General features: G+C 42.0%; 1 protein-coding gene across 2 annotated transcripts in view; it reads right to left on the bottom strand.

Moving 5' to 3' along the window:
- LOC105017786 (exostosin-1) overlaps nucleotides 1-20,539 on the bottom strand; it is a 214,498-nt gene that overhangs the window by 16,296 nt on the left and 177,663 nt on the right. For both annotated transcript variants that reach the window (XM_020055998.2, XM_020055997.2), the window contains exons 5-9: nucleotides 20,098-20,217; nucleotides 13,251-13,383; nucleotides 9,477-9,595; nucleotides 9,124-9,219; nucleotides 202-291 (exon numbers count right to left, since the gene is read on the bottom strand). In XM_020055998.2, coding sequence (XP_019911557.2) covers nucleotides 202-291; nucleotides 9,124-9,219; nucleotides 9,477-9,595; nucleotides 13,251-13,383; nucleotides 20,098-20,217 — 558 coding nt within the window. The remainder of the gene's footprint in view (nucleotides 1-201; nucleotides 292-9,123; nucleotides 9,220-9,476; nucleotides 9,596-13,250; nucleotides 13,384-20,097; nucleotides 20,218-20,539) is intronic.

Consider the following 20,539-nt stretch of genomic DNA (forward strand, 5'->3'; position numbering starts at 1 on the left):
TTGACCGTGACGAAATTACATTATAGAATGGATTTGGAAGAAATGGACATGAACTACCATGGCGTTGAAGCTCCTCATGGGGATCTTCCAGTTGTATTGAAATGAGAAGTGTACACACTGTGCCTGGGCATAAACACAGCTATTTCAGGGCTGGCTTAGGTAGTACGGAAATGGAGAAGAAATAATATGTCCTCCTCCTACCTCATTGGTCGACAAGACAGAGTCCTCATCCAGACTGAGGACAGCATCCGTTAGGATGACGTCGTGTGGGAAAAAGCGACTGCTCATTGTCTGTAAGGAGAAAGAGAGAGGAAATGTGGTCAGTCAAACGCCTTTGCATGTTGTGTGTACAACTCCTGGACAATCTGTCCAATGGCTCTGACATCTGCACCTCTGACTGGGCTCAGAGACCAGTTTAATCACGCAAATGTAAGTATGTCAGGTACGGTACATTTGAAAGAGCTCATCTAGAAAGAGCGGGAGAGGAGTCAACTTTGCATGTTGGGTGAAAGGTTGCACGAAACATTTCATCACTTCAATCTGAGAGCGACCGTAACCTCCTTCTAGGTTTGAAACATAATTACATTCCGTTTGCCTTCCCTAACGGTTTATCCATACGAAACCAATCTTTATGTAGGGCCTCACAATTTCACTCTTCTAAAGGCTACTTATACTGTAGGAAGCTCTTTTTACTAAAAACCTTTTCATTTTAAGGAGAATAAAATGACTCTGGTTCAGTTGATAAACATCGTTATTCTGTGAAGTATGTGGTTGAATACCCATGAACACACCGACAGGACATGCACCCCCTACACACACATATACATACACACACACATACACACACACAAACACACACAGTCACACACACATACACATACACACATTGTCACACACACATACACATTCACACACACAATGCCAGATTTACATTTGAATCGAATTACATTCTCTAATTACCTTATGTATACTACCCCTCTTGCGCATGCAATCATTTCACTGCACCTTTCAAACCTGATGTAAACTCTGGATTTAAAGGCCAATTTGAGATTGAAAACGGGATAATGGCCTGGCGGTGTCCTCCGTGCAGTGCCTGCTTTCGCAGTAACACTTGTGCCCACTATTACAGTGCAATTACAGTGTAGGCACACAAAAACAGCAGTTTGCAATAATATAAAACGCTATTAACTTATTGACAATGGACACTCGATCTTGAAGAAATTCTCCGGTTGTTTCCAATGCGAAACGGCTGATTGCTGCGTTTCTGCAGCCAGTGTCATTGGTAGAGTGGCTGCCGTGCCGCCTTTCCCATCATTTTCGGGTGCACGCACATCGCAGGAGTGAACTGTCAGCAGTGGACTCCCTGAGAGCGGTGTCGGGGTAATCCTCTTCAACGTCTCTCTCTCTCTCTCAGTGGGAGGCTGCCAAGCCAGAGTGTGGGGTGGCGCATCTCACTGGACCTACCCGTGCCCGTATCCCCGCCTGCTGACCGGCCCGTGGAGCTCCTGACAGCGTGGTACAACCCGTGTGTCCTCAACCTCAACAGCCGCTGCCTCCTTCGTCAAATCCAGGAAGTTATCGACGGGAGCCTGTTGACTTGGAGATTAGCCCCGGCTCGGTTTACCGGGACCCTTTCAGATTTCGGGTTGGCTGCTCAAGAGCAAGCAGGCGCTATCGACAGGGCCTCTGTCATTATTCGCCGGCGTCGGTGACAGCGGCTGAATCCAGGTGCCGCGGACTCGCATCGCTGCGGCTTAATGGGCCCTTTTCAATGCAACACTATTTCCTGTTCACTTTAACTATCTCTGCCCGGTGTGTCGTGGCAGGATAATAGCGACGGTGTACCGCTGGCAGGGCCCGGCGCCGCACCGAGCTGAGCTTCTTGGCTCAGGAGAGCCCTTGACGGGGCCCATTGAAAAGTCATTTGCCGGCTGAGGGCTTGATTAAACGAGGAGCGTTGGGATACTTTAAGAGCCGTTTAGGACTAGAAGGCGTGTTGCAAAAAGCTCTCCTAAGAACACATTGAGAGAGATGGAGGGGCCAAGTACGGGCGCTCCATTCTGTACACCTATTATACTCTCAGTAATCAGCCCTTTATGATCTGTGGAGGGTCCTTAGAATGAATAACAGCAATCAGACCTGACTCTCAACGACAATGATACACAATCAGGTAACAACACGACCTTCCTCAGAACAGACAGTGTGACAGATCGGTTAGTAATATGGCTATTTATGCTATTTCATAAAAGGCAATTCATATCATATGTTACCATTCATTAGTATTCAAATTAATCAGGAGTAAAAATGTCATTGTTCTGAAGAGTCAATGATAGCTATGATTTTGTTCTCTAGATGTCAGGATTATTGTTTCCTAATGTTTTAAGTCTCGTTAAATATGATTTGCGGTATATTTCCTCTCTGACTCCTTGGATAGTGGGGCTTGTTTGAATGAGGCCAGTTTATTAAAACACTTTGGCTGCAGCGTTATCGGTCAGGGGACTGCAAATCCATTTTTCACGAGAAATTGAGATTTCCATGATAATTCACCAGCCAGAGTTTGTGGGATCACAATAGTCTGTATGAAATATCGATCAGTTGGACAAAATAGTATGATGTGGACATCAGAATAAATTAGACTGCATGCAGGTTTAACAGAGCTGCCTGTAGTTATTATATTGACTAATATTATTAGGAATATGTGTCAATAGAAATATTTAAGGGTATTTAAGGGTATTTATATAAAACCAAGGAAACAGGAAGTCTAGATTTAATAAATATGTATAGAACGAACGCCCTTCTGTTAAATCCCAATGATTACTGTATGTTAAAATTACATGTTAATTATAATTCCTTTGTTGAAATGAAAACTCTGACGACCAAGGGCAAAGATGTTTTGTCATAAAATTAAATGAGAAATCTCACAATATGTTTGTATGCAGTGTGCCTCTTCACAGATATTTCAATAGAACTGTGCCAAATTTGAAAAGATTCTACACGATGTGGGTTCCTTTAATCTCAATAAGCTCCATCAGCAATGCCAGGGCTGCTGTCGGAGTGAATCCCGGAGAATACTCACTAGTAACTAAGCCCTCTTGCTCACTGGCGAATCAAACAAAACTCGCTCAGTAATTAGAGGTAAAAACGATCGACACACTCTTCACAACACTACTGGGCTTTTATTTAGCACGAACTGCACTTTGCATTACTGTGTTACTCATGCGCATTGACAATTAACGTACTCTGCATAATGTTCAGTTAGCTAATAACGCCTATCATTTCCCCAATGCAGGAATGTTCTGATGGCTCCAATTTGCTCTGGTTATCGGGCCGGCCAGCTGTTGTTGTTCTGGTAATATTTCTCACCATCCCTCTTCCTTCAGGTCTCTGGCTATATACTGTACACTGCCAAGATCCCAATGCACATCTTCAGGGACTGTTTGTCCTTATGAAGGCAGCTCATCTCTCTATCTCTCTCTCCCGCTCCTCTCTTTCCATCCGCCCGTGGCCTCCTCTGCCCCAGGGCCCCCTTAATCTGTCAGCGCCCCAGTGCGGCTTCGACTGGCCCCATCGAGAGTGTACCAGAGGGTTTAGATCTCTGGCTTCCTTTTTTTCACTCTTCCTACCACTCTGGTCAGCGACAATGCATTTCAAGTAGCGATGAGTCGCCTGCTGAAGACGTGGCATCGGCTTTATCACCATTGACTTGTGCTACTTCAAGGCCAATGTTTGTGGTGCAATGCTTTTCCGACGGGATTCATTCGAACATAAAGGGGCGGTTTGGCGGACACAGATTAAGATAGTCTAGGACTAAAGACATCAAGCTCGGTGGCGAACGCCAGTGACATCTTCAAAATTAAAATTAGCAGACTTTACATGAATCTCTTTAAAGTGTTTTCATAGTGAGGTAAACAAACACATTATGAAATGCATGAGAGAAATATACATAGCATTATATACGATGACTGGCCAATAAAATGTCATTATAATAAAAATGTTATGTCAGCTCAATTGAACCACAAATCAAGTGCCTGTCATTCTTTGATAAAGGTGGCCCTGCGTCCAAATTCTCGCATGGACTAGAAGTTAGAAGAGATACTGAGGGAAGGTGTCTTCCTGCACTCTCTGACCTCACTATAACATGGATCATTATTGTTCTAGCTCTGAATGCTGATTGGCTGAAAGCCGAGGTATATCAGATCACGTATATCACAGGTATGACAACCAATTACTGTTCACTGTTTGAATTTGGTTGGTCATCTATTTATTATAGTAAAAAGACACCTCGGAGGTTGTGTTACACAGCTAATATAACACAGCTAAGTGCTGAATCCAAGCACTAAGTGTTATGTCTCGCATAAGAACAGTTCGAAGACGCAGTATATTAGCTGTATTACAATTCACCCCCTCATGCCTTACTGCTTAATTAGACACCTGCCCCATGACCCACAACTCAACCCCATCAACGAGATCGCATAAACCAAGCTCCTCTGTGACCTTTGCTTGCCACTGTTCTACAAACAGACAAGGTTCGTATAGTTTAAGGGAAAGTGAAATATTTCCGATTATTCCACTTGAACCATGCAGGCTTGCTTTGCTGCAAAATACTTATTTCATCCACTTCCAGTAAATATCCAACATCTTATTTACTTCAAAGTGCAATCATATGACATTATTCCTCAACCGTAACCGACTGCTTGATTTGATTGCAAGTAACAAGGAAGGTGATAAGAATATTATGAATCCAAGAAATGAATCAACTTTATTTTAAAGTGAACAATTTAAGGAATATTGATGAGTAATGCAACGTCTGAAGATGCAATTCATTCAATCAAATTTGGTTTAAATGTTGTTGTTTTTTATTGGTGGCACACACATCATAGCAGCTGTTATGGCAAGTGAATCCAAATGCCCCCAAACAATACATGTCTTAAAATAATATGATCAAACCCAACTATAACAGAAAATAAATAGCAAATTTGGATGTCCAGGCAACCGGACGTCCAAAGGGGAATCTGTTTATACAGCAGTCCAATTGGGGAACCTCAACAGTAAAGTAAATGGACTATAAATCAAAATGGATACTAAAGTGGCGGGCTGACATCATCACCCTGTGAAGAGCCATATGACAGTGTGTGGTAGAGCAGCCGTAACCCAATGGTGGGGACGCAGTCTGAGAAAACGCCACCAGGTTGAAGAGGCGTTGTGTTCACGGTGTTCTTGGGCCATTTCAAGCCCTCTGTTATGTGCACTCCAAAGGACCTGCCACATCGGTACAATGGGCCTGTCGATATCAGCGGGCGTGCGCTCTCTTTCCTCCCTTTGTTTTTGTTGTTTTGTATGTTTTATTTAAGTAACATGCAAGCAGAAAATCAACTTTACAAGAACCCTTATGAAAAATACACTGGGTGTGTTTTCATTTTTTATCTGAGGGAAAAAGCAAAAACATTCATGACCTAAAGGAAACCCAAACAAAGGAGTTATATATGGAATGACAGAAGATGGCAAATTTTACATAATTGACATGATGTTTTAATACATATTGGCATGTAATGCCAGACAAGAAAAGAGCTGGAGGCTTGAATCTAATGTTCATGTAATACGTTGATCAGCCCCAGTTTCAACTGTCCAGATGTGTTTTCATAGGCTACATTAGCCTATGAAAAGCTAAATAAAAAAGCTGAATAACAGTACAGTAGGTTATTTGCCATCTCTTTCCTCCACCTCAATCATCTTCGACAATAATGTAATTTAAAATAAAGTAATTTCACTGATGACTTTGGTGACGTTTAAATCATTGGCGCCAAACATAGGCTCTAAAAAAGCCATTCACTTCACTTCGTGTTTTGCATTTCGCTTTTGAATTTCTTGATTGAACTGCGAGCAACACCAGTCAAACACCAGTCAAACGAATGTTTCTATTCACAACGCAATACATCCAGGGGAAACGATGAAAAGATCAGGTGTACATTACCTAGGATGTTGGCCGCTCCAGACAATGATTATCACAGATTACACCACAAAATATCTGTTGGAATATATGTCATAGCGTAAATATGGCTCTATCCTTCTCATTGTTGGATTCACAACCTACCACTATCGTGTTGTCAGCATACCTGATGTATGTGTTGGGTCATATGTGGTCATATCTGAAGATTGTAGTGGGGTCGGATGTAATCATGCAGTCATATCTGATTATTTCCTTGTGTTTGTGCGGTTATATATGTTGATTGTGTTGTGGTCGTATGTAGTCACGTGGGTCATACCTGATGAATGTGTTGGTTTCATATGTAGTCATGCAGTCATACCTGATGATTGTGTTGGGTTTTGTATGTAGTCACGCAGTCATACCTGATGATTGTGTTGGGTTTTGTATGTAGTCATGCAGTCATACCTGATGATTGTGTTGGTTTTGTATGTAGTCATGCAATCACATCTGAAGATTGTGATGAGGTCGTGTCATGCAGTCATACCTGATGATTGTCTTGTGGTTGTTTGGTCATACCAGATGATCGTGTTGGTTTCGTATGTAGTCACACGGTCATACCTGATGACCGTGTTGGTTTCGTATGTAGTCACACGGTCATACCTGATGATCGTGTTGGTTTCGTATGTAGTCACACGGTCGTACCTGACAATTGTGTTGGGGTCATATGCGGTCATGCGGTCACAGGTGAACTACAGTAAAGGTGAAGGTTGAGTAAGCATCCCAGGGGACACTAGAAACATTCTGAGAGCGTAGCCTTAAATATTCACCACTACAGTCTGTCAATCAGTCTGACCCTTCACGACACGCTATTACCACCCTCTGACAACTAACACACACATCCTGAATGAATGGACTGGATGGATCCTGAGGATCATCTAATCAGCTGAAAACTCAGGTAGCTAAATAGTGAAAGCTCAATGAAATTGGGACAGAGCTGGCAGGGGACAACAAATGACACCCTGGCTGAATGGCCATAGATCATCGCCGATAATAGACATGCCAAGAGGGCCACTGATGAATGACAGCCCCGGGGAGAAACGTGGTAGTGTTCAAAAGCATTGGACTTTAACGCAGTGACTTATCGCTCTGAAGTAAATGCGATGCTTTGAGAGTTTCACCTCACTCCCTTATCAGCTCCTAATAGCCATGCTCCTCTACGATAAGACATCTCGTGATTCAGGCTGTATATGATTTTAGCAGGTGATGGAAATAGCTATCAGATGAGGATGGGGAGACGAAGAGGTGCTAATGAGACAGTTAGCCCTTCTCGAGGCGTCACATCGTAGGAGAGGAGAACAGCCAGCCTCCCACACACAGCTGTGGAGATGCTACCTACTGTAGAGATACTGCACGCGTGCGCGCGCACACACACACACACACACACACACCACAATTCCCTGCTTATCTCAAAGCCATCAGGACCTAGGAGTGAGTAGCATGTCTACCGACAGCCAGAATAGTGATCTAATGTCAGCTGGCTATAAAGTGATCCATGGCAATGGTCAATTTAATTAGCCTTCAAATAGGAACCAGACCGAAGGAACAAGATTAGGGGACCTATTGTTAGATGTGTTATTTTCCTGAGGATAGAAACATGGAGGAAAAATCAATAATATAATAGGCTGGATTTTAATCGGATGCTGCTGGTGACCTCCACTCAGAGCTGATTAGTGTGTACTCTGGAGCCGCAGAATCTCCATTGAAATGAAGTAATGATGGAGGGGGGGAAAGAGAGAATGATACATTACAGTGGATAAAAGAGACGTTCATCAAGGCCCTTTCACAGCAGCCTCTTTCACACAACGCATTCGTGCAACAGCATGAAATGATGCCCCTGCTTTTCAATCTTCCTTGTTAAAGAGGAAAACTATGAAATGGAGAAAAGGACCATAAACACAGTAAATGGTGTCAAGGTTACAGTGAAATTACAATGAGCCAGCATACTAATGCAAAATAAATAGGTGACATGTAGGAAAACACTGTGTACTGCAATTGTTTAAACTGTTGGCCAGCCTTGAGGGGAGGTAAACAATTTAGCACAAAACAGATCATAACCACCTCTTAAGATACAGCATCCACCCACCCCCCCCCCACATCCACCCCCCGCCCCTGGACAAAAATACTAGTATTTATTCTAAAGATTACACGAGGAACAACACAAGACGCACAATAGAGGAATACATCTGCCCTTAGCTTTTCATCTGTATCCTAGCAGAAGTCTGATTTGGCGCGATACAAACGTTCGACTTGCTGGTTTCAACTCAGTGAGGATCCTGCTGTTTGGGGAGAGGGCTCTGGAGAGTCACAGGAGGCCGCTCTGCACCAGCAATTAGGGGCCTAACGACGGCGTTTAGAAAGGCTGTTCAATGTTACAGCGGAAACTCATTGTTGTCCATGACCATGTTAACAACACGGGAACAAAACAAAGATCTGCCATTAGTTCCCGTTCCTGCCGAAGTGAGGACGGCACGTTTGGGACCACAGATGTACTGCTGTAGGTAAGGGAAAACTAAGAAGTGTGTGTTTGTGACAGAGAGAGATGAAAATTGTGTAAATTGGCACTACTTATGGAATAGAATGCAGCAAATGTACTCTGCGCCTTCCGGGGTGGCTAGGTCAGATGTAAGACCGGGCTGCCTTGTCTAGTCGTGCGCTAGCAACTCCTGGTGTTAGGTTGGTTGACTGAAAGCACAACTGTGGTCGTTGGCCTGGGAATTTCACTGCTCTTACCCTCTATTAACCTCTTACATGTCTGGTAGGTTAATATGAGGTCTGGTACCTCCCATTGTATCAAAAGCTCATAGGAACCTCACCACAAGCACACTAATGGCCCAGTGACTGAGCAGTGATACATTCAGAGGATGTCTGGAACGCTCCTGAAAGCATCCTCAAGCTTCTTCATGGCTCACTATTCAGTGTAAACTAAGGTCAGATCCCAGGTAAGAGACTCACTCAGTCATGGTCTGTGATATGACAATTCCAGAAAAGACAAAGAAAAGCTTGAATGGATTTTAAGATACATTTATGACAGTGCTTTATCTCAACCTGACAGACATTATTATTACCTCTCAATGATAAAGACGCAATAAAACACATTTAAATTGAAACACGTAATCCCAAAGCAGGAAATATCTTACCTTTCTCTCTCCCTCAATGACAGTGATAGGCACGGCGGTGGAGGGCCACTTGTTCTTGGAAGGTAAAGGCTTATCGCAATTCCAAAGCACAATAATCTGCAAATGAAACAACGCACCCATATCTCAGTTAAAGTACATATAGTACACTCTACCGTTCATATAACCACCGTTTTGCAGAGTCAGAGAAAACAAGTCTGTATTCCACTGATCCTACCTAGTTAAACATAACAAACACAACCATGTAGATACCTGCGACTTCACATCAAATAACAAGATCAACTCCCACTGAGCTCTCTCGTTTCACATGCTAGAAACCAAGTCTGCATCATGCCTGCAGTTTTTTGGGCTCTTACTTGTGCACAGAACTTGGACTTGGCAACAGCGATGATGAGCTTGACTAGAGGCTGCAGCTGGGACTGTAGGGGTGTCACGGCCTGGATCACAGCGGTGAACTCCTGTGACGGGCTCTTACCTGCGACCACACAGACACACACACACCTTAACACACAGACAGGCACACACCTTAACACACAGAAACCTCGACATTCAGTGGATATAAATAGTCTCCACCCCCATGGTAAAATGCCAGTTTTTAGTGATGTAAAAGAATGAGACAAAGATAAATCATGTCAGAACCTTTTCCACTTTTAATGTGACCTATAATGTGAACAATTCAAATGAAAAACAACCTGAAATCTTTGAGGGACGCCTGAAGGTTTTGTGACAAAATTGCCTGGTATTTGGAACTGTTCATAATTCCCTCCACCCTGACTAAGGCCCAGGTTCCAGCTGAATAAAAACAGCCCCAAAGCATGATGCTGCCACCACCAATGCTTCACTGTGGGTATGGTGTTCTTTGGGTGATGTGCAGTGTTGTTTTTGCACAAAACATACCTTTTGGAATTATGGCCAAACAGTTCAACCTTGGTTGCATCAGACCATAACACATTTTCCCAAGTTTTGCAAACTTCAGCCGGGCTTGGATGTTTTTCTTTGTAAGAAAAGACGTCTGTCTTGCCACCCTACCCCATAGCCCATTCATATGAAGAATATTGGAGATTGTTGTCACATGTAGCACACAGCCAGCTCACAGCCAGTACCTGGCATTTTAACAGGGGGGAGTAGACTTTTTATATCCACTGTATTCTCTAGTAGACATTATAGCACCCACTTGTGTTTTAATGGAGACAGTGCTTTATGGCGTCCCTATTAATCTCTCTGACACTGGTATCTATTTCTATGTCTACTGTTAATGGGGTGGGTATTTGAAATGCCCTAGAAGACCTGTTGATCACACAATGTATTTATTTTACTGTTACTTAACCAGTTAAGTCAGTTGAGAGCCTACGGCTGATTGGGAACTTGTTAATAAGTTGGTATCCGTGAGTCTGTGGTTGTGTTTGTAGTGAGGGCCGAGTAACCAGAGTGTATTTGCCTGCAAATGCCTCCTTGATGTGGGACATAAACAGCGGAAGTATGCTGACTGTATGTCAATTATTAGGATGTTTGTTCTTTGCAGACATTGTTGCTTGAGCAAAGAAAGCTGGAGAAAATCACTGAATCATCTTCAAAGGATAGATTTTGTATTGCCTCATGACATCCTGTCATTTAAATCCTGTAAGTCTTACAAGTAACTTTACTCTGGCAATGGATATTTAGAAGAAATAGTTCTTCTGGGAACGGCACAGTTTTTCCTGCCATTTTGATTTCAGCTAAAACACACCTTTCAATCAAATTATTCATTGCAAATGACACAAAATTTAACACCAACGTGCCTTAGCCCAGCTAAAACAAAATTGGTGCTTAACTGAGGGACTTGAAAATCCTTGCAAGGCTATATAGGTAGCCCTCCATTTCTTCCTACATCAAGTTTGTGATGAAGAGGATTCATGCTAAAATGTAAGCTAAATCTATATAGAAACAGCAATATTTGTTTGTTCTATTCTCCTTGATAGTCATGCATTGAAGTATACTGAGGTAAGGAATATTTTTTGAGATCGTTTGAAAAGCATATCCTGTCAGACAATTTTTTAATATTTATTTAGGAAGGTATGCTGAAGCAATGGCCCAATATTGCTAAGTTTCTTTTAAGTTATTTCCACTCCACCTTTTATTTCCATTATTTCTCTTTCAGAGACTGCCCTTTTCATGTTCCTATTCTACTGTATGCCTAGGGAAGGGGATGTCACTGTGTCAGTAGATTGGATTATGCTGGATATTAGCCTTTATGCCGGTGACTGGCTTTAGCAAAGGTGTTCCAGAAACAGTTATTAGAATGATCCAGTGTAACAAGAAACAACACCAATGTAATGCTTACATGAATGTACCGGAACATTCATGCTCAGCAACAAAACCATTTGGAGGGTTCCCGTTTCCATGACAGAAACCTAGGCTGACACAGTCTTTGCCGACATTGTGGTATAGGTATAGGGGATCCCGAGCGTCAGAGATACAATACCCCAGTTGTCACGGTAACCTTTAAAATAATTAAAAGTCCCAGGAGAGCGAGAAGGTATGGAGACAAGGTTAAGTGTTGCCACCTTTTCACACGAGGTGGTGGTAAACAAATGATGTGAATTTTGGGATCACCCTGAAAACATTTCATCCCCAGCCTGCCAACTCAGCATTACAAAATAGGAGAAGACTTAATTTATGCTTCTTATAATACATTGCCTATACAATTCCTTTGGCAATGTCTAATTTACTCCTCACAAGAAACACTATAAGGATGTTTCAATTTTAAATTGATTGATATGTCATTAGTGTTGCTGTTGCCTGGATAGGTTGAGGAGAAAACAAAGGATCTTGTCAATAACATCTGTAAAAAATGGGCTGCAAAAAAAGCTTCAAAGTGCTCATCCTGATCATTTTCACTGCAGATATTAAAGTTCAAACACATTTCAGTTCACACTATACAGCACATTTCAGGATTACAAGTGAGACTTGGAAGTGACAACAATAATTAGTCAGGACCTGTGAATAACAAGTACAGACTACAGTGAAGGGGCCCGTCGATTTTCATCCACTGTTTTGGAATCTCTTCATCCATCCACGATAGCTTTAAACACAATTCAAGAAGACTTTAAACACAGGAGGATTGTGAAGGAAACAGCCTACGAAGCACATAATGGGAGGTTCTGAACTCTACTGAACAAGTTGGAAATCCATTTGTGATTTTTGTTCTGGTATACCCAGTCATCAGTACACCTCAGAGATCAACATTGTCATCTTTTCTTCCTCCCACTTCTAAAAGGAGCAATATGGCACTGCACAGATGAAATGTGTTTCTACTGTACACACTGTAACATCCACATAAAATGAGGACCAAAGGAAAAGTTAAAAAAAAGTAGTGTAATTAGAATTACATTGACCTACAATGCAGATGCGTGAGAGAAACTTCTGAAGTATCTTGAAAAAGTTTCACCGTTGGAATTATGGAAAGTGAGATTGATAACACCTGTGTATTACCGGCACTGATGACAAGTTACTCCTCCAGTACCAGCAAAAAGTTGATTTACTGTGGTAGCATAAAGCAAACTGCCCGGTCCTCCTGTCCACAACTCCTCAGAGAAAGACAAGCATCTATCTGAGTTATAGCTTCATCCCAGTGCTCCTCACAGGACCGCAGTAACGTCACTTTATGGTGTAGAGCTCCAAGGTTTTCCACGCAGGAGAAAATATGCGAAACAGAATGCTCTGCTGCAGCACTACTCATTGTCTCTAGGGAAGACTTGAGCCACTACAGTGAATTGGTACAGGAAGGATACAGCAATACAATACTGCACTTCCCAAAGGTTAAATACATTGCAATTTTCTGCTGCAAAGAACATTTTGTTGGCACCCTAACATGAATTTCAGCTAAAGTAAAATGGGACAATTAACATGTAGCTTTTGGGGATATTAAAACGCATGGACAAGGGGAAGAGCCCTCGTTTACAATAGATCTTCCACAATGAACTGGTTCTGAGTGAAGAATTACGTTCTTATTAAGTCACTGAGTTGAAAAGCCTAAAGGACAAAGCAGAGGTTTGACTGCTAGTGGCTGTGTGTCAACAGCTCCCACGCACAGAACAGGAGTCAAATTTACACACGTCATAATATCAGGTCATTAACTGGCTGCAACTCACCCAGCGAGGAATAATAAAAGGGGAACACTGCCGCGTCGGTGGAGAACTGAGGCAGAACGTATAGTCCGCCAGGCAATGAATTCCACATCAACTTGTTCCTGGATATGTGTGAATTTATTCTGTCTTGGATTATCTACAGAAAAAGAGACAACAGAGAGGAGAAGAGAGAGGGGGGATTAGTGTAAAGAAGCTACTCGCTCTGCAGGGGTTTGGGTCTTACAGACATGGTCATGTTGTCAAACAGTGTCTAGCTGACATGGATAGCAATAGAAGGCCGCTTGGCGCACGCCGTGTCAAAATTTAAATGTTTAAAAATAACATTATTCGACACGACAAGCGTTTTGTCCGACCTGTCAATTTCAACTGCATTATACAATGTTGCGTGCCCTCAATTTGCACAGTGTGCACAAACCAAGTGCCACCAGTACTATCATCAAATGTGACCATCTAGGCAACTATATATACAATATGATATCCATACCTAATTCCTTTTATCATGTTGTTAAAAATCAAGAAGTAATACACACATCAGTGAATTTATGAGAAGTCTGAAGTCTGAACGACTCCTGCAACCTTGTTCCCTTAACATTCCCACACAGAGGCGAGGATGTCTGAGGAGATCTCAATGTCGAACACTCTTCAATCTGTCAAAAAGATTGCAATGAGGGCTGTAGACACAATTGGTTATGACAAAATAAACATATGTTTGTCTGATAACTTTTATTTGTCTCTGGGTGTAAAAACATAGGCAGCTCAAATGACTGTTGGTTTTGGGATCTGGAAGGCATGTGCAATATAACCGTATTAGAGCAGCAGTAAAATCAACCAATCACAATTTGACTTGTGGAGTTCTGCCATCTGCAGGCTTCAGGTGAAAGAATCGTCTCTGAAGAAGTGGAATGCCCATTGGAACAGACCGGCTGTCGGTGATATTCTAAACAAAAAAAGCAAATTTTTTGTTTAGTGTAGGTGAAGACTTCAAGTTTAAGAATTATGTGCAGTGTGGTAGCCTAACGAAGCCACCCGCCGTTAAGTCCATTAGGTTCTGTTGCAGCGAACTAAAAGCAGGTGAGTTCAAAATCCAAAGTTAATTCCAACTACAGCACAGGGAACTGTGAAGTAGATACATCTCAATATTGTAGAGGAACAGAATGAGGCAAACACAACTGCAGAGTTTATGGCTTGTAGCTAGACTGTATTTCTGTGCTAAATGATTTTTCTAAATAATGTTGTCTGTGGTGTGTTAGTTCCAAATACATACAAATCAGATCATGACTACAACAATTTACTATGTCGTGGACCACACTGTGTTGCTACGTCAGTGAGTAAAAACTCACCCTTTAAAAGTGTACCTAAGCCATGTTCTTCCATTATATAGCAAGTAGCTAATGGTAAATTATGTGAGTACCATAACATACAATGGTTTTTGTGACTTCACCTCCTTAGTCCTCTCTTTTCTCTTGTTTCTTATCTTTCTCAATAGGTCTCCACTTAATCGCTCTCATTTTCTATACCCCTTTCTTTCTCATTTGCTTTCTCTACCTTTCTCGCTATCCTCTATTTCCTCCTTTCTCTTTCCCCTTTTTACCAACTCTTTCCTTCTCTTTTCTATCTATAGCTGTCATACTGTTCTAACCCTCTCTGTTTCCTTTCATCCTCTCACCCTCTCTCTTTTCCCTTAGTGGCTTTGTGTTTTCTATAGATTTTTTCTCTATCTGAGGTCTCATAATTAATCTTTCTCTTTTCTCATTATTTCTATCCTCTAGTATTCTCACCTCATAAAAAATACACTTTCTTAAAATGCTATACTGTATGTCTCTTTCTTTCTCCTTGTTTTGTTTTGATTTGGTTATTATTGCATAGATGGAAACCCAGCTTCTTCCCGGGCATCCTGGTGTTTCTGTCCGAGACGGAAGTAATTGCACACAAGCGGGTGTGATAAACCAGAGGGTGTGATTATCAAGAGGGTGTGGTAAACCAGAGGGTGTGGTAAATAAGAGGGTGTGATAAACCAGAGGGTGTGGTAAACCAGAGGGTGTGGTAAACCAGAGGGTGTGGTTATCAAGAGGGTGTGGTAAACCAGAGGGTGTGATAATCAAGAGGGTGTGATAATCAAGAGGGTGTGGTAAACCAGAGGATGTGGTAAACAAGAGGGTGTGGTAATCAAAAGGGTGTGGCAAACCAGAGGGTGTGGTTATCAAGAGGGTGTGGTAAACCAGAGGGTGTGGTTATCAAGAGAGTGTGGTAAACCAGAGGGGGTGATAATCAAGAGGGTGTAGTAAACCAGAGGGTGTGATAAACAAGAGGGTATGGTAACCAATGCCATGTGATGGCAGGTCATCAAGCAGACTTACACAACGGGCTGCCCAACAACCTACCTGCTGGACCATTTAAAGAAATCATAACCCTGATGATTTTATTCGACGGCCAATGTAACCTACATACACTGCATACTTAAGAAAAGGTATACAGTAAACAGATGCATTTTGCTTTGCTTTGTATCCATAAACAGTATGCAAATCCATGAATTTCACCGATATCAGAAACTGTCTCAGCCTGACACAACCATATTAGTGGGTACCATGGAGAATGCTATTCAAAATTGAAGCAAAGATTTAACTGCCAGGGAGCCAGACAGCAACGTTCGCACAAACAGCCATTGTTGCAAATCAATTGCAAGGCTAAAAGCAAGAGAAAATAATGCCTAGATGCTTTTTAGAGTGGAGATCAAGTTGATTGCCCAAGTTAGGCTATTGGAACAGTGATTTCTCAGAACTGTAAACAAATATTCTATGTTGCTTGATAGTCCTCCCACTGTACAAAGCTTTTCTAGTATGGCATAGAACATGGTTAACCAATCACAATGCGTATGTCAACAAACCCTTTTTATGACCACATTGTTTTACCAAAACCTGTACATTTGCTTTTCTACAACAGGTTACCAACATTATATTAAAACTATGACTGAGATATTTCCATTAAGCACGCTAATTTCATCATTCCAATAGGTAACAGTTCCGACACTAGTTCTAGCGTTGCTACCCAGTTCAGCTGGTAGTTTGTTAGATTTGCTCAGTTATCATTCTGACTGGTTGTCCATTGGATTTACGAGTAGCTGTGGGCATTGGGCTGGTAGCCAGGCACTGTTGACAGTGATAGTGATGTCCGTGCTACTTCTATGATAAACAGCATACTACTGGCAGCTTATCTGACAGCATGACTTGCAAAGTTTCAGAGTCTGTAAAGAATAATTTGCATGCAATGGTTGGACTTCACAAGATCAGTGTCCGCTATCAATGTTGGTTGTAGTTTTTCTACTTAGTTACATAAACCTATGAATAACATACTCTGTGTGCATTTTGGAGATTACTGAATTGCTTAATGTCTACAGTAACAGGCCCACTCAAGAACAGGAAAATTGTCCAAAAATTGAAATTCACAGCCTTAGAAAACTTCATATAGTGTATATAGTAATCAATGTTTTAGAAATAAACACTATAATAGATAGTGTATATTTCACATTTATATCTGTTTCAGCTAGAGGGGGAAAGCAACAAAATAGTCAGAATACGGGATAGTTGGTGTGAAGTGTCATGTTTGAAGGAATGGGAGGCAACTGAGGAGCAACTGAGGAGGTTTTCATGCAATTTAAAACAAAACCGAGCGCTGTGCCCTGGAAATATACAGAACATATAAGCTAAACGACAAACGCCAAAAAAACACGGACGGACAGGAACATAACACATAACAATGATCCATGTTCGGCTGGGATCGTTACATGTAGAAATAAAATGAGTGGATGTGTTAAGGAGTTTCATTTCTAATCATACCAACTCCCATATTGTGAGGGAAGTTTAAGGTTACATTTTCAATCCAGAGTATGAATTCTACTCCACTGTTATACATATATATGGGATAGTAGTTCTATTTCATTTAATTTTAGTATAGTTACTTGCTAGTGAGTATGCATACTCAGGGACAGAACAACAGGGATTTTCACCCTGGTGTTTGTCTTTCTTGAAATAGATTTTTCTAAGTTTTTTCAGGTAATTTAGGCTATATGTGACAGGAAAGTGGGGTAAGACAGAGGAAAGGGTTGTTGCAGTAAGCCAGATCCAAACCCGCACTGCAGCAGCACATGTGCCCCGGGGGCAGCTGGACACACCCCCACTGACCATGACAACTGGGATTTCCTGGGAAATGGAAAGGAGGTCCCATGACACCATTTCCACGTTGACAACATTAACAGGTCGGCACTCCCAGTGACCTTGCCCTTTACACTGACTTAGATTGGGTGAACAGTGTCAATGCCATTATATGCAGGATCAAATTTCTGGTTTCTCTTCGAAAGTCTGCAATGTCATAGAGCACATACGTGGTCTTCTCAATATGGAGGAAATGCCGAAAGCAACACCAGGGGCCATACCGAAGCTTCGGCCAACAACTAAGGGAAATGTCTTTATATCAGTGATTGGATATTTACTCGTCAACATCCTCAGCTCATCCATATATAGGTGGAGAGGGGATATAAACACGTTCAAAGGTAGCAGGGTTTGGCAAAACATTTCCCATCAACAAAAGGCATATGGATAACATATCTATGGATTCTACTTTCCAGCTGTGAATTTAAATGGTTCCTCGCTATCAACAAACTTGTTTGAAACTGTTTTCCCCCAAATAGTCACAGTCTTTCCTAGCCTTGTTGGCAGCACTAAGCCCATTGTATAGGTACTATAAATAGTCACGACTTTCTTCAAGGATACTCCTGTATACTACCCTGGAAGAGTTTTGAAATCTGTTACAACCTCCATCTCTCAACATCTCTATCTAACAAAAGGGAAACAATGTGGAAGTGAATAGAATCTTTTTTCCTTATAATAACAATAATACTAATAATAATTACAATACATGGGATTGAAAGTGCCTTACAAGAAACCCAAGGGCACTGTAGAAAACAACAAGAAACAACAACAACATAACAATATAAAATATACTGACTGATTATCAGTAAAATCATTTTATACGAATGCATAAAATATTAATCACTATCTATAGGCTTTGTAAGACATTTGCAATTCCATCAATACACTCAGCTAATAGTATGCTCACTTCAATAAACTTTATGCAAAGATATAACACTTTAATGCATGAGTTTGTCTGGATATACGCAGTATCAATTTAACATCATTTGCAGTCATCTCATTTATCAGCCATATGCTTTTGATTGCACTTTCTAATGGACCCCTGACTCACTGTCTGTCCTGAAATAGAAAAGGGCACGGCTCCACCTCCGAGAAACAGCCAGAGACCTCCATGTGGTTAAGTCTACACTCATGCCTGAGCAGCTCTCCTATTATAGCCTGGCGCTACACAGGCTGCTTCCTCCGTTTGAAAAAGAGGTCCTAATGAGGTTGTGAGAGAAGCTTTGAAAAGCATCCCCCGAGCAAGCGGACGTGGGGGGTCCCCTAAAAAAAGCTCATTCCCTGCTAGGTGTTTGTTTCTGTTGCCAAAGGAATATATCTGTGGCAACTGCGCCGTCTGACTATACCTGTAGAGAAGTTTTGGTAAACTCAGTAAATTTCATCGGCAAAATCGCAGTGTGTAGGACAAAATCTATGGTCAGATTTGGGTCTGATAAAACTGGCTGTAAGGGAAGATCTGCCTGTTCGTCACGGACCTCAAACAGCCACCACCGCAGTGATTTTTCAGAACAGTTTAGTGTCCATGTGGCTGCCCAGGTCCAGCAGACATTAGAGGCCCCTTTTGATATAGATGGACAATTAGCTGGCACTTACCGCCAACCTCACCAAAGCCCAGTGAGGTTGGTTTGTTTAGAATGCCTCATTTCCCCCACTGCATCTGAAAGCAGAGAGCATTATGATAATGCTCAGGCCTATTATGAGCATAAGTCATTACAAAGTGCTGTTGAGCCTTTCTTGGAAGAACCATGAACGTCAGATACCCTCCTCACTTTTTCCCTCATCCTCCTCACTCCTTCTGTTGTCTTTGATTTGAAGCTGTTAATCGTAGGCATTTTAAATGGACGGGAATGAAGTGGGTATATAAAACCCTGACACCCTCCAGATGAAGAAGTGAAAGAAAACAACAGAGACAAACACATGTGGGTGACAGGTTGGAGTATTCTACAGTAATAAAATCCCATTAAAAAAGTCAGATCATAGGAAGAAATGTTCTCCCCAGAGGAAACCTTGCTCTTTGCCTCTCATACCTTCCGGCCAAGCTGCCTCACACATCACACAATCCATATCTAAATATAAAGCATTCTCTGATTTTTCCAGGGGAAATATTACAATTATTTTAACTGTGCTCTGCACGAGGGACCACTACATTTTGGGGTGTGACGATAATGAATAGTAACAGAATAACACAGGGAGGATTTTTTAAGGACCCCTGGCAGCTACCTGTCTACGTGCTGTAGTTCCTCAGAGTCTCCAGGCATTTAAGACGCCTGAGGAAACTGTTGAACTGCAATCCCTTTTCATCATGGCAGGTCCTGACTCTCTGTCTGTTCTGGGGTTGTCGATGAAAGCTCTTTGTGTCTGTCTTCCCCCAGAGACTAAGAGAAAAGAGAGATTGGAAAACACTCCCAAAGTAAAAGCCAGACTGTCAGGAGGAGTAAGAAAGAAAAAAAAAACAGGGGAAATTAAGAACTTGGTTTGGGAAAGCTGTTGTACAGCCACCATCAATTCATCCCGGCCACTTTTGCACATTATAGAAAAGGCCATCCGTTATCTTGGCTGCTGGCTGTCTGGCCCTGCAAACCTCCCAGCCCGCTCCCCACCCACTCTCCATTCAAATGAACAGTTATATAAATGGAAGAGCTTACCTCTAATGTAGTTAATACTATTTTTGCTACCGAAGAAAAATAAGCATCCCAGAGGAACTGAGTCTGCTGCCTGAGAGCCAATATTTTGTCATGGTCCACAGATCTGGTAATTGAAGGAACCTGGAAGAAAAAAAAGGACAGAGTGAAAAATTAAACAAGTGTGAGCGAGTGGGGGGACATGGGTTATTCTCTGGGCAGATGTGATTAGGTGAAATCCTCCTTCCAGTGAGAGGCGCATGAACACAGTGGCTCACTCTTCCCACGGGAGCAATAACAATATCTTTCTGAAGAATGCTAACGTCCCTTTTGAGGCTATTCCTTGAGAGAGCAATGACATTGCAACAGCGGTCCTCAGTGGTCAAACGACCCTGTCATATGTTTGGTAGGCCCGTAGAGGGCTGTTGCAACTAGTAATAATGGTTGACATTGCTGACTATCCTCT

This window comes from Esox lucius, chromosome 18 (genome assembly GCF_011004845.1).
Source record: "Esox lucius isolate fEsoLuc1 chromosome 18, fEsoLuc1.pri, whole genome shotgun sequence".
Classification (NCBI taxonomy): Eukaryota; Metazoa; Chordata; class Actinopteri; order Esociformes; family Esocidae; genus Esox; species Esox lucius.